Raw genomic sequence first — 16,088 nt, forward strand, 5'->3', positions numbered from 1 at the left:
AAAAATACTAATTTAAAGCATTATGAGACACAGCTGTGTCTACCCAAGGTAAAGCACCAAATGGGAAAACAGAGGGGAGCAATTAAAGTACAAAACAATAAATAATATAAATAATCCTGTCACAAAATATCAACATGCTGTCGGGTGAGACAGCATCACAGGCCTCTGACAGGTTTGATGTTAAAATTGCAATGTAAAGCTTGGTTCTTGCTTCTGTGCCTCTGCACTCCTCCCTCCCCAAAGACTGCGCCGTCATGTGCATGAAGTGCACCTCCTGTGATTGCACGTCCATCATTTCCACTATGTATCGGACCGTTCAGAGTCTTTGGTTAAAACCTTGTTCTTTGGTTTCAGACCAAATTTGGAATATGTTGTGTAGTGACTGTTCTAATGTATTCATTGGTTCCAACTTAGATTACTCTCTCCACCTGTCGTCAGTCTCCACTGTTCAATAGCAGGAAGCTAACAAGCTCAATAAGTCGACACATGCTGTGGATGCTCAGTGAGTTAAGTCACCTGAAAGCACCGCTGCTTGCCTAGCGGAAAACTGCATTGCCTGCCTTCAACTAACAATCAATTGATTATCATTTGCCCATGAATTGGTTTGCTATAACTAGTACTGCACAATGTAATTAAAAATAGAATAGTTATGTTATACTGTTGTTGAACAGTCTTTTGGTATTTTACTTCCACCATCTTGTGATTATTTGTCTCACGTTTATTCGTTATTCGTTAGTTTATGGACAGTGTGCATTTTACATTATTTATATAGAATTGATGGAAGCACCAGATTTACCATCCATCCATTTTCAATACCGCTTATCATCATGAGGGTCGCGGGGGGTGCTAGAGCCGATCCCAACTGTCTTTGGGCGAGAGGCGGGGTACACCATGGACTGGTCGCCAGCCAATCACAGGGCACATATAGACAAACAACCATTCACACTCACATTCATACCTATGGACAATTTGGAGTCACCAATTAACCTAGCATGTTTTTGGAATGTGGGAGGAAACCGGAGTACGCCGACGCACGGGGAGAACATGCAAACTCCACACTGAGATGCCCGAACCCGCGTCTCCTTGCTGTGTGCGCGCTAACCACTCGTCCACCGTACAGCCACCAGATTTAGCATTAGCTAATTTCCATCAGTTGTCCTCATCAGGTGTCTTTAGTGTTTAGCTCATCAGGACCATGTCTGCCCTCATGTCTCACTCCTTCTGGTCTTTCATTTGAATAATTGGATCTGATGTCTTTATTTTCTCTTTTCTGTCCATTCCCCATCCACTCATTCATTCCGTGGTTGTTGTTATTCCAAGTGTTGTTTATCCAATCAATCATCCATGCAATATTTACTCTGTTTACCCTGAACATGGCAGATGAAGACAGAATTGATCAGAAGGAGATTTTTGATGAGAGGTTGCATACACTGGGGACGGATCACTTGTCCACAGTCTCTAAAATAACCTGACCTGTTTTATACACTTGTAGTTTTAGAACAAGACTGTCGCTCACAAACTTCACACCCTTTTTAAAATTACTGTTTTGGCCTTAGGTGGAAATCACAAGAATTGTGTGAAGATATAATGTGGAACATAATGTTTTTTGATCCATTTCATGTAAAATCGATATAAGTGGAGTTGAAATGGAAAACAAGATAGTACAACTAAAATCTACTAAATCAACTAAAATCCACTTCAAATTGTCACAGCAATGTGATTCACTCACCTGTGCCATCATTTGATTTGCTGCCGCTAATAAAATACTTGTTTAGGAGGCACTGGTTCATCACTTTTTGGTGTTTTCCTTCAGAAGTTGTTAAATAATTAGACTATGTTGGCAGGGACGCCATGATAGATGTTTTCCTAGTCAAACCATCGCTGATTGGTTGATCGCGAACAAGAACGGCTGTGGGTAAAACGCGGACTGACTGTGGACCGCGGTCTAAATAAACGATTCTGATTGGTCCATTTCAAGATTTGCAAGGATTGGTTTGCAAATTACCACAGGAATTACACAGTCCGTGTTTTACCAACACCCAACAAAAACCGCTTTTAAAAAAACTCTTGGCAGTATGGCATGCCAAAGTGCACTTGCCGACGGGAATATTAATGATTGGATTTACTTGCCCGAATTTTGTTTTAACTTGCCCCGGGCCACCGGTACATCGTTATTGTCGAGCCCTGAAAATGCATTTTTTTTTTTACACCAAAAGTACAAATCCTTAATCGTTTACAAGACCAAAGCCGACAAAGCAATCTTAAAACTCAAAGTAGGGCTCAGGTATGTATTTCAGAACACCAAGCTCTTATCAGTTGTTGGGTAGCGAGATATACCTGTGACAGCCAACATGTTTGGGCCCCAAGTGCTTAATCTCTTGTCTCTTCTGAGAGTGGTGAAGTGCATCGCGCATCACTCTGCACACATTTACAAGCAGCTAGTAAGAAAGCAGACTGAGAGAATCCACAAAGCGGGTGGAATTGTTCTCATCTTATCAAAGGTATCTACAAACAAACATGAGTGAACTTTGGTGGTTTTTGTAGCACACTTAATAAGACTCCAAATCCAGTAGTGACAAGACAAGAAAAAAAACAAGATGAACTGCTGAGCAACATGTCAGGGAATCCTACAAAACTGATGAATTGAAAACACCATTTGCTGATGTGTATGTTCATTAAATTCTAAAACAAGACTGAATCACAACCTCTGGCAATGGGATTGGGAACATGCTTCACATGCAGGTACTGAAATCTTCTAAAAAGTCCAATTCATGGACTGTGCAATGAAAGTGCAATCATTCATTATTCATATTTAGGAGCAATCTCACAAATATTTCAGACCCAAAAGCCTCTTAAAGTGCATAGTCAGTGCCTGCACACTCACTCCAAACCACCAAGCATGTAGATATTCTTAGCCCCGTCAAAATCCATTGCACTGGACAGTAAACAAGGTGCACAGTTGTTGCTATTTGCACTCTGAAGTGTGAATGACGCCAACACTTTCCCTTTTTATCATCCATTGCAGTGGACTAGATTACAATTAGCTGTGCCAGGAAAGGCTGTGGCAACACAGACGGGCTGCAGACAATCATTTTAGAAACTCGGTGCGCTTGGGTTTTGTGTTTACGGCTTTTGTGCGTGTGATGTATTGTGAACTGTGATTGGTCTGTGTGGGAAGGTACAGGTTTGGACAATTCATCCATTAACCCAGTCAGAACCGGCGAACTCATGAGGCAATATAGATGGATGCTAAAAGTATTGTGGCCTCCAGGGGGTGCCAAGAAATCACTCTCAACATAATTATATTAAATCATATTTCAACTTTTACAGTTTACCTCCATTACATTCATTCATTCATTCATTTTCTATCGCTTTTCCTCACGAGGGTCGCGGGGGTGCTGGAGCCTATCCCAGCTGTCTTCGGGCGAGAGGCGGGGTACACCCTGGACTGGTCGCCAGCCAATCACAGGGCACATACAGACAAACAACCATTCACACTCACATTCATACCTATGGACAATTTGGAGTCGCCAATTAACCTAGCATGTTTTTGGAATGTGGGAGGAAACCGGAGTACCCGGAGAAAACCCATGCATGCACGGGGAGAACATGCAAACTCGACCACCGTGCCGCCCCACCTCCATTAGAGTTTTTCAAAATATACATTTATAAATCCTCCCTATGCGTGGGTTTTCGCCGAGTACTCCTTTATACTCCCACATTCAATGGCTGGCGACCACTCCAGGTTGTACACCGCCTATTGCCCGAAGCTGGGATAGGCTCCAGCATACCCTAGTGAGGATAAGCGGCATAGAAAATGGATTGGATGTAAATTAATGGTAAAATCAGCCATCCATATTGTATACCGCTTATCCTCATTAGGGTTGCAGGGGTATGCTGGAGCCTATCCCAGCTGTCTTCGGGCGAGAGGCGGGGTACAACCTGGACTGGTCGCCAGCCAATCATAGGGCACATATAGACAAACAACCATTCACACTCACATTCATACCTATGGACAATTTGGAGTCACCAATTAACCTAGCATGTTTTTGGAATGTGGGAGGAAACCGGAGTACTTGGGGAAAACCCACAAACCAAGTCTGAAGCCCGGATACTGTCAAATGTTGATACAAGACAGCATACAAGTTTGCATATTTATTAGTTTAATGAGTTCTATGTATACAGCTTTTGATTAATTAAGTGTGGATTAATTCATCCAAACTGCATCTTTTAGTTTGCTGGTTATATTTGAACAGCAATCCAAGAAGCAAACACAAATGTTCAGCTCCATGGACTTCAGTTTGATTCAAATTAGGGAATAGAAACAACTCAATTGCTTATTGTCGGTAATTGCCACATGCTTCATTTGTTTTTTTTAAAAGAAACACTGCGCAGCATCCCCAACAGGCTTTAGGTTTGTCTGCTGAATGAATCTCGTTGGGGGATAGATGAATCCCTCCCTGTGTTTTCAAGTTTTCTGGGCCAAGAATGCATGATGGAGCCACAAGCCTTCGGCCTGTGCCAGGTGGCAGCTGGGAGAGAGAGTCCCCAGCTAGGATTCTGACAGCGTCATTCGGTCTTATTGCCATCGGCATTTTTACCTATTAGTTATGTCTACAAATGTTCATTTTATTTCAATAATGACGTGATGCAACTCGTTTTTTATTTGTTGCACTTTTAATTTAAATCAATATTTAGCTGTGATGCATCTTATATCTGTTAAATGAACTTTTGCTGTTACAGTCGTCCCTTTTTTTTCATTCCAGACCAGACTGCAGGAAGTTAATTATGATGTAGGATTAATAAATTTACTATTTTCGTAGTTACAGCATAAAAACTTGTTTATGACCTCCCAATACATTTACTAATATTAGAGCCCTGTAGCTATAGTATAAAATAACACCCCATAGTCATCCTTACACTTGTATTTCACACCTTGCTTCTTAAAAGGCACTCACAATAAGTTACAGATACTGTATTACACTTCATACAAAACTGCATAAAGCCCAGTAATTGATGTAGCCTAGCTAATTTTCTAAAGGGGTGTCTGCACACATTACTATAAAATCTTCAACAAACAATAATGATATAATGACAATGGTACTACAGAATCTGAGTATTTCCCCAATTGAGTATTTCTCAAAATGTATTTGTCCTTAATATTTTGACTTTATTCTTGTCAAATTTGTGTGATATTTTTCTCCTAAAATTATGACTTTTCCATTTATTTTCAGTTTTTGTTTTTTAATCTTGTTAAACTATTCAGTGTTTTTACAGTGTGCTGTGATCCGTCCTTTGGTCATCCTTAGCGTCTTCAGTTGGTTTGCATGAGATGAAAAATAATGTTCAGTGTTGTTAGTGTTACTAATGCATTCATGTATACCAGATATACGATCAAGAAAATGTGGAACATATGCACCTCTGACAGACATGATGATGGTTTACAACTGCAGTTAGTTTGTATTTATGGATGTAAAGTATGGTTGGATGATATGGACCTTAGCATATATCAAGATATGACGATACAAAACAATATCAAATTTAAATTCAGCATAAAAAGCTACAAACCTTAAGCCATATAATGAAATATACTCAAATTGTAAAGCACATTTATTTATTGATAAGAAACTTTTCTTATCAACTTTTTTCAAATCAACTTGTAGAGCACTTTTCCTGCAAAGACATGCAACACAAATTGCTTTACAGAAATAAAAACAATTACCACAATTAAAAGCAAAAACAATTACAAAGAAAGCCCCTCCCTCCCACCCTCCATACTAGACACACACACAATCACAATCACACACACAATAACACACAGTAGGGAGACATGGCATGGCACTGAGGAAACGCCACCTTTGGGGCCGTCCACACTGGGAGGAGCCGCAGGCCGTGCCATCGGGGGACCAGCACCCGGGCCCCCCAGACTCCGACAGACAGGCGGACCCCCACATCAAAGGGAGGAACCCCCAGCCGGCCGGGTCGAAGGGACCCAAGGATGGCACCCCTTCAGCAGACCCGACACAGCCCCCAGTGTGGAGGACCCCCCCTGAGGATGGGATGGGATGTTAGCCTTTGCACACATTGCTAATAAATCTTCAACAAACTTTAATGCCTGCTCTTGCGATTAAGGAAGATGTAGTCACACATGCCATTAGGTAATTAGGGGTTAAATTCACCAAGTTCAATGGAATTGTGATGCTTGAAAGTCATATAAAATAAAATATTTTAATTAATATTGCGGTTCCTGGTGTCAAGTGAGCATAGTGGGACAGCTCATGCCAGCCCCCTGTGCCCTAATATTTTGTAAATTGTGGCGAATCCCCCTTTTTTTTTTTTTAAAATAAAGGCATTTTTCTGTCACTCCATCAACAAGCTGCGATGTACCTAGGAAGTTATTTGACAAATTGAAAAAACTCTAAATTGGAATTGTATTATGTTATATTCTCATGAACTGAACTGTCAAGCTGAAAAAAAAATCCCCTTCACCCATCTCATATATATTTCAAATATATTTAAAATGTAAACTGACAGCCCTTGACAGTAACACAGTATTATTTCCAGTGTGGAGCTGTCACTCATGACGTGTGAATGCAGCACAACAGCTTCTTGAAAATGATGTAGGTCAGCCAGCAGCATGTCAACAAGCCAGATAATCAATCACAAAAAAATCTGTCCTTTCGCAAGAAGAGACAACGGGCTACAGCAATAAAAGGTAAACTCGTCAAACGTAGGGTTAAATGGTAAAACAGCCAAGTTAATGCTCCAGGCTCCGATACGAATAAATCACTGCTCCATAAAAATTCCCATGGCAACGCCACCCATGCTGGTGAAAAGCTTTTGTTATTTTAGACATTTGGAAAACATGTGAAGTCTGTGCCATATTGCAGCCAAATATGCTAAATAAACATGCAGTGGTGTTTTCTATTGGTGGGTTTGGACACAGCGGGATGTACCTGAGCATGGTGAGAACACAGTGTAATATGGTGACTTGTCTTCAGGGTGTTGCCCCTACCCCCACCCTTTCAACCCTTTCAAACTGACTGACAGACAGACTTCAAACCCATGCACATTTTCCACCCTTGGAAATCGCGCTTGAAAGATTTTTTTTTTTTTTTGTCAAACCTTTTCCAAGTCAACCTTGGCGCCCATCAGCATACCCAAAGCCATGACTTTGCACCTTGAAGGCGAGAAAAAAAAAAAACTCACACAAATAAATTACAAGTTGGTACATTTACATGCAAGTAGAAAACTCCTTTCAGGAATAAATCACTGTATTGGTTGCCTGCCCCCCCCCCCCCCCCCCCAAAAAAAAGAAAAATACGTACCTTGCAGTGCCTCTGCAAAAAAAGCTGCATACTAATTTTAACCTTTACAGTTGAGCTGATCCGTGCAAATGCTCACTACTCGACTGCTTTTATGACTTCATCTGTGTTTAAGCAGCTGGTGCTGAGCATGTGCACAAGTTTTCCCCATTTCCCAAAACTCATTACGTCACCCTTACTTTTCATTTTATGATGCACTGAACTATATCCATCACCCACTAATGACCTCAAACTCACTCAACTCATGACGGCTTTATTTTACCACTGCCCTTACAAGCCCTATTCTCATTAGAATATCCAGCAATAAAGCAGCTGAGCTTTCCTCCATTCATAATTTATATACTCCTTTTTTATTATTTCTACCAGCCCTTTCAGTATATGACCAAGCCTGCCTCTTCGGTTTAACTTGAGTAGCCAGGATTCTCGGCGGGAAACTTATGGAGTCATTATTCAAATTTTCAATTAAGTATCACTTTAGGAAAATGTAATATGGACCCTCTGGTAGACACATTATTGTGTCCTCCGAGGACATCAACACATCAGACTTATGTGGTTTGAAAATGTCGCCCTTCCTTCAATGGGTAATCAATGCCGTGTGTCAGTTTCCACTCCAAGATGTTCATAACGTGAGCAGATCTATTGCTGATTCAGTTGTAATCTATTTGATCTGTGAGGTGAGATTCAATGGCACACGATGAAAATCCAATGACTTCACTTAGGAACTTTGTTCAAGAGACAAGCTCTGGCATTTTAAGTGGGGTGTGCATCGGCAGCAGGGGTGGGGGGTGGGGGGGCTGGTCCACTGCACCGTCCTGCAGCTTGAGGCCATACTTCACCTCTTGGCCTGTGATTGATGTAAGAGCCCGGCGACAGCAACACTTAGCTGACACCATTGAACAGAACTGTCAGCCTTTTTAATGTCGTTTCAAAGTGTATAAAAGACCAAAAGAACTGCCCAAATGCTGACTAAGCACTTGCCTCAGACAACCTCAGAAAACCAGTAATGGCTAGTAAAATGTTTAATGTGCTTTTTGGAGAAAAACTCTAAACACTGAGGTTTGCTTCTTCGTGTGCTCATTTACATTTTCCGTGTTAGCAGCTGTCAGACCTTTTCTGACGACTCGTCTGGTTTCCGAGCCAAAACAAGCTTGTGAAGTAACAGTCGAAGAGCACCTGAAGCAGCGGCCATTGGACGTGCATGACACAAATGCCAATAACAATATCAATCAATGGTTTCCCCCGATGGTAAACACAAATGAAGGTGCTGACTCGTGTTTTTATACCACCTTTTTCTTCCAGACCACCCTTCCTTTCATGCAGACCTCATCTTTCACTTTCTATTTACTCTACACTAACTGGTATCCACGTGTGGATTCTCCAGCCATAGGCCAAAGAAAAACGTCCGCCCTGTGGAACACATTTGCTGAGGCAGACACCAATGCCGCCCAGTTAGACCAGGATGTGGACGGAAACACGAGCCACAAAGGAGGCTTTGGCAATAGGGTTCATTTTGTGTTAATGCGTCCCAGAGAAATATGTAAAACAGAAGAAGCCAAACCTTTAAAGGTCAACAAAACTCAGGGGTTCTGCAAAACATGTAACACTATACTCAGCTCAATGAAGGGAAAAAAATGGCAACAAGACCTCTGCATCAAATACAGTGAACACATTAAAAAATATCAGTGCTGTATTAGCACTGGACTATGTGACCCAATAGTCATACCTGGCAACATATATTTATAAATATACAGGGTCAGACAAAATAATCTGACACATGTGTAAGTTAAATAAAAGGCAAATAAACAAAAGAAACAGAAAAGTGTTTTTATTTTCAAATGCCATTTTTTTCATATAATACCATTTTGCTTTGTTCCTTTATAATGCCATTGTTTTTTGTTTCTTTTTCAGTTGCTGCCATGAATTGGACTGGTGAGCATCGCGTTTTCATTGTGGAAACGTTTATCAAAACAAACAAATCTGTAACTGCAACACAATGAGCGTTCCGTTTGCACTTACATCTTGGTAGACATGATCTCTCGTACCAGCTCGAAACCCGATCTTGTTATGGGTTTTCAACTTCAGAGCGACTGGATCTGCATTGAAACGAAAATCGCACCGCCAGAACTGATTTCATGTTTAAAACAATGAAACAAAAAATGGGATTATATGTACTTTTCAAAAATAAAAACACTTTTTTGTTTCTTTACTTTATGTGCCTTATATTTAACCCTCAAATATGTCAGATCATTTTGCCTGATGCTATATATTAATATATATATATATATAATATATATATTAGGGGTGCTCTGATCGGCCACAGCAGATTGGTATCGACCTATATCAATGAAAAAGCTTTAAAACCCCAATCCCCAGCGCGATCAGAACCGCCCCCACTGCACCAATCAGAACAAGCCTGTTCTGTCTTTGTGAGCGTGACTAAGCCTCCAAAAATGTCTCACCGTGGTGGCGCGGTGTGGTCAATTTGGGACCGAACCCTTGGCAGGGTGTGGTGAGTTTGACGGTCACGATGCGATCATCATCACCACCAGTATGTGGTGATCATGGGAGTTGTAATGGACCTATGAAAGACAGTTGGTTCTCTTCTTCTTTTGGTCAGTTTAAATGACATTTAAGGGGACAATGTGTGTTTTGTACGCTTTTAGACGGTAGTCTACAGTCCAGTAGTAGTGACGCATAGTGACGTCATCACCCAGGTCAACGCACATACAGTATGTAGGAATATTACAAATGCAATCCCTGTATTGTAGCGATGCAAAAATCTCGATAGGTTGCTTAGCCAAGAGTGCCTTGGCTTTGGCTCATTACTTGTTATCTAATAGATGTTAAATTAAGACATTTCCTAGCTGGGGCGGCACGGCGGTCATGTGGTTAGCGCGCAGACCTCACAGCTAGGAGACCAGGGTTCAATTCCACCCTCGGCCATCTCTGTGTGGAGTTTGCATGTTCTCCGGTTTCCTCCCACATTCCAAAAACATGCTAGGTTAATTGGTGACTCCAAATTGTCCATAGGTATGAATGTGAGTGTGAATGGTTGTTTGTCTATATGTGCCCTGTGATTGGCTGGCGACCAGTCCAGGGTGTACCCCGCCTCTCGCCCGAAGACAGCTGGGATAGGCTCCAGCACCCCCGCGACCCTCGTGAGGAAAAAGCGGTAGAAAATGAATGAATGAATGAATGAATGAATTTCCTAACTGTTCAATGATCCCAAATATCGATGTTACAATGTTACACAGAAAAGGAGCACATGAATATGGCATGTAGCCCCATGTAGATGCAACTGCATGTGTCCTTGGTGTATGTTATAGCTGTAAAATTGTGCAGTAATTAGTTTTTATAGATAGATTGATGTATTTTATTCATCCTCTGAGGGCAATTAACCTGTCATAACAGCAATAATACACATGTGCAAAAAAATAGTACACCATGAATGTCAAACCAAATACACCTTGACTGTCCTTGCCTTTCACTTCAATTTGTATCATAATAAGCAGCAATGGTTAAAAAAAAGCCTATTTTTCAATGAAGGAATGTGTCCTTGTTAGCGTGAGCCAAAAAAAACTATAAATTTAATAGCCCGGGGCAAAATAAGAGCAATAATGACTAGCAGATTAATCGTTTCAGTAGCTGATGACTTGTCGACTATCAAAATAATCAAAAGAGTTGTTACTTGTACACAAAGGCTGCACAAGTGCACTGACGTTGATGCTGCAGGAGGAAGTTGGTTTAAAAAGGGTGAAATTACTGCTCATAGTTTCTTTTCTATCTGATATACAAAAAACATTGCTTTCCTCATTCGTCTATAAGTGGAAAACCTCATTATTGTTTTAATTTTCAGGACAAGGTTCCGCAGTCATCAATATATAATGCAAGTATTTGTATGTAAATTGTAGTATGCAAGTACGTTGAATGCCATGTATCAATGTCAATGCCATGAATCAAGTATGATGTGTTTACCGCCTCATTATCTGCCTACCTACTTTATAAAATAGCACAAGAGCTATACAATCTATGCCTGTGAATATTCTCATTCATCCACATGGTCACTCACATTCTGCTTGAGTTCCAACAGTACAACATAATTCTCATGTTCTCCTTTCATTCATTTGTACCGCCACAAATGGTTCTGGCGCTACCTCTTAGGTGGTGAGGTGCATTGTAACTCTGCAAGACAAGAAGCATTTCTTGCATCATCCATTTACTCAGTAATTCAACTCAAGCAGTTATGAAAGGTTATGTATTTTCAGCCGGTGTGGAGATCCAGACATGCAGAGCACCTCCACAAGCCCTGGCAGTGTGCATTACCACAATAGTGAAAGGTGAGGTATAGAAGTGTGAAGAATAGCGTACGGTGCGGTCTTTCACATGTGGGAGTCATGAGTAGCGCTAAGAAGTGCCAAGAAGGGGTGCTTGATATCAAGAATTATGACATCATACTGGTAATTTTTTTTTTTTTTAATGCGCCAATGAAGTGAGATTACGTGTACTGTGCTGTAGGTGAGTTAGGATATGCAAATGTCCTTTCCTGCTGCCTGTGACGTGTGCAAACTCACTTGTAAACAAACATGCCGTCAATTAAGTGTGATTTCTTCTTTTTTCAGAGGAAGATGTTTCACGTCAATAATTTGCAATGAGGGAAAAAAAAACATGGAGCTTCAATATATCAAAGTTTATTAGCAACTTGAAAAGCGCATTGCGACAACACCTGGGGCTTGTTCCTATCACCACAGCATTTGAAAGAGACAAGGGCTAAAACGATCAGTGCATTCATCATGGAAATGATGGCGTTGGACAATCGAGCCCTATACCATTGTTGAAGATGTCACAGTTCTGAGCAGCCACCATTTTTACATACATTCATTCATTCATTTTCTACCGCATATCCTCACGAGGGCCGCAGTGTTGCTGGAGCCTATCCCAGCTGTCTTCGGGCGAGAGGCAGGGTACACCCTGGACTGGTCACCAGCCAATCACAGGGCACATATAGACAAACAACCATTCACACTCACATTCATACCTATGGACAATTTGGAGTCGCCAATTAACCTAGCATGTTTTTGGAATGTGGGAGGAAAAGCGGAGAAATGCACGGGGAGAACATGCAAACTCCACACAGAGATGGCCAATAGTGGAATTGAACTCGGGTCTCCTAGTTGTGAGGCCAAGGTGCTAAGCACTCACTCACCGTGCAGCCTCCATTTGTGGAGGTTAATCGTGGTGATGTCATTTTTGGTTAGGACAAATCTACAGTCATTCTTACATCCAGATATGCACAAACTAAAAATCTAAATTAAATGTATGTTTTCTTCAACATTCATTCCTTCAACATGTAAATCAAAATAAAAAAAAATAATAGTTAAAAAAAGGTTATCAGTTTCGTTTCTGAAAAGCCTGAAGTTACTATGTCAAATTCATTATCCCTACAAAGAAGACAAGAGCTTGGAGACACTTTTCTGTCAGCGGAATACGTAAACCAGGGGTGTCCAAAGCGTGAAAGGCTGCTTTTTTATTTTGACAGGCCCGTGTCACAATACAAAAATAACAGCAAAAATTGAAAAAAAAGCAAAAAGGAATAATGTAACGAGAAAAAACTGAAATGCTGATGCTTGCTTTTCTAAAATATGACATGCATCATGGTCAATCATGCAAATTAGATGACATCATCGGGACCCTAGCAACCATGATGTGATACTTCCCCCCAAATTAGCTGCTTATTCTATTGTCTCTTGTGTATTGTCTTCCCAACATGTGTCCTGCGCTACAATCGAGTATGAATTTCAAACATCCTTGAGCTTTTTTACAAGTTGATACTTATCTGGTGCAGAGGTGTATTGCATATCAAATTTATTGCTTTTATGTATGAAAAAAAAAACACTCTCCACAGACAACACAATTATATGAATGAGCTCTTAAAATACTTCAAAATACATGCAGGACAAACCACAAGCTCACCACTTGGCATTCAACGTAACAATAGCTGCTACCACAAAGCAAATTATTATCAAACTAATTAGGCTGACAAGAAGCTTTGGTGTTGCAAGCCATTATCATTACGGCCCATTTAGACAACACTCACATATATTTTCAGTGGTTACGCAATGGAACAAGACAACCTTGATGCTTCCTTTGTGCAGGTGCAGAACAAAATGCACTTACATATTTGTGTTTGTGATGAAAATACAGTATATCTATAAAACTTAACAGTTTACATACTGTATTGTCGCATTGGCCCAGAGGAGACAACAAGATGGCATGTAATTCTTCACCTTGATTCCAGCTACACTAATAAATCTCAACACTCCAGCGATAACAAAAAATAAATAAAACTCCAACAGCATTTTGTGAAATTTCAACGAGGTGCTCTTATTTCCCTTCTCAGAGTCGAACGTCCTCAGGGATGGAGCAGTTTTCATCTTTTCATTTCATGCACAGTAAGAGAGGTAAACAGCATTTTATTTTACTTTCTTTCACCCCAGGAAAACCACACACACAAAAAAACTGCTCTTTTTTTATCACCCTGACTTGAAGGGGGGATTTAGGACAGGTAAAGGTAGTCTTGATATTGTTAGAAAATGGAAAAACTCTGATAAATGTGACCTGCAGGCTGGAGGGCAACACAGGTCATTACATCATTAACTCCAACAGACAATGGATGGTTTGGTTTGTGTGTGTGTTACTTTTGTTCTCTGATTCAGGTGACTGTTGCATGACAGTGCATACTATAAATTGAAATGATTCCATCAGAAATATAATTATATCTATATCAAATCTTCACCAGTTTAAAATATATTTGCTCTGTCTTTAAAGACTGACGATTTAATGTCAATTGAAGTTTCGTGGGATCTCCTGCATTTATATTATACATTGATTTTCTGTCATATCTCATGAGAACAGGCTGTAATTTAACACTTTCAACAGCATGGACACTCCAGAAGCAATTATGCATTTTAATGTGTTCTCCTCTACAGATCATAGATTTTTTAATATTCATTTATATTCTACATATGACAAATTTAAGCCTTAATTGAAGGGGGTCTGCTAAGTCATTAGTTTTGGTTTTGTGTTACTCTTATACTGCCCCCCTCCCCCCATTAAATGACAATATTATTTAAAGCAGTGGTTTTGGAATATTTGGATTTGTATCTGTTTTCCGATCTGCCTAATAATAAAAAATAAATATTTATTACTGCCCATAAACAGTGCTCATCTATAGTGGTCTTGTTGGAAACATTTGGAAATGAAAATGCAGATAAGTACAAATTATTTGTAATTACAAATAAAAGAACTATCATTGTGAAGTGCTCTATTTTGGGATTATGATAAAGATAAATGCAAATTACATATACATTCCTAAACTTAATTTAATTTAACTTTTTCTGGATTCTTCGGTTTTGTGTCCTTATGACCCAAAAAATACCCGTTTAGTAAACTTCAAATTCTTCAATACTTTTTTTCAAAGTACCCTCAGGGGTTCTAGTACAATTATTTCATTATTTGTGAAGCATGCAAGGTTTACTTTTAAATGGAATACTCTTTGGTGGTGTACACATATAAATGTAGAATTATCGCCATATATAATGTTCTCCATGCATACAAATGGGGAAAAACTCCCATATCCAGGTATCATATTGTACATTAATAGTCACATCCATTGTGAGCCAACATCCAGGAGATAGAAAAACGCTAAATTGCACATGTTCACCTGCTGCACTGTACTATAGCATACACACTCCGTAGTTCGGGGAAAATGCGCAAGAAATCAGGGTATGGATGTGTGTTACTACCAGGCTATTATTTGGCTGATCGGATGGCTGTGACGCACAGTGACATGCTGGGTGATGACAAAAGAAAGATGCACTATTTCCTCCCTGCATGAAAGAATGATCAACTCTCATCATCCATACATGTGGCAATTTAGGCACCACACATGTTCACAATAAGTGCTTATGTAGCGGCACTGTGCACAGTTGACAGTAGCAAGTTTCGCTGACGGCACTACCCCTGCCGGGTTCTCTCTTACCTTTGTGCTCATCCGATACTGCCGAGGGCTCGGTGCGTGGAAATAATCCCGAGAAAAGGGCTAAGAAGGCGATAAGAAACAACTCGGACATGTTTTCGGAGAGCGGGTTATCAGGAGCCACGGTGCGTCTCCTGGTCCTGCTTCTTGCTCCTGGCCCAGGTCCAGTCTCTCTCCCCCCCCTCCAGTCTCCTCCACCACGCGGTTGTCAAGCGCGGTTATTCGGTGATGTCCAGCGGAACCGGTGCAGCGCGCCCCCCGCTTCCCGACGCATGCATACGGCTTTGTGCAGCCAGCAGACCAGGCGGCACAGATGAGAGAGGATGCGAGAGAGAGGAAAGGAGGGGTGGGATTGGAGAAGGATGGAGATTGAGTGGGATTGCTGTCTTTTCTCAACGATTAAATGTCGTCAATGTGGCGCAGCTCGCCTTGAGATTCATCACATATCGGTTAGACAGTGTTGGGTGCCAGTCTGCTTAGACGGGATGCTCACTGGCAATGCATTCCAACTCAGGAAAGAGGATGGAGTCATTCTCTCTCACTTTCAACCTCAGTTTTCACTTTAGCATTATTTCCACTCACATAAATATAGAATTCACGTACCATAAGAGGGCAAATATGATATGAGACACTTTTAAGGTTGGATGATACTGTATATATATATTAAACTATATTAACTATATTAAATATATATATTCATTCATTCATTTTCTACCGCTTTTTCCTCA

At 40.6% G+C, this 16,088-nt stretch overlaps 1 protein-coding gene across 14 annotated transcripts in view; it reads right to left on the reverse strand.

Annotated features, from left to right (window-relative positions):
* Positions 1 to 15,840, reverse strand: part of lrp1bb (low density lipoprotein receptor-related protein 1Bb) — a 253,729-nt gene extending 237,889 nt beyond the window's left edge. For all 14 annotated transcript variants that reach the window (XM_058083119.1, XM_058083121.1, XM_058083126.1 and 11 more), the window contains exon 1: positions 15,364 to 15,840. In XM_058083119.1, coding sequence (XP_057939102.1) covers positions 15,364 to 15,454 — 91 coding nt within the window. In that variant the 5' untranslated portion in view covers positions 15,455 to 15,840. The remainder of the gene's footprint in view (positions 1 to 15,363) is intronic.
* Between the last annotated feature and the right edge of the window lie 248 nt (positions 15,841 to 16,088).

This window comes from Doryrhamphus excisus, chromosome 9, assembly GCF_030265055.1.
Source record: "Doryrhamphus excisus isolate RoL2022-K1 chromosome 9, RoL_Dexc_1.0, whole genome shotgun sequence".
In the NCBI taxonomy this organism is placed as follows: domain Eukaryota; kingdom Metazoa; phylum Chordata; class Actinopteri; order Syngnathiformes; family Syngnathidae; genus Doryrhamphus; species Doryrhamphus excisus.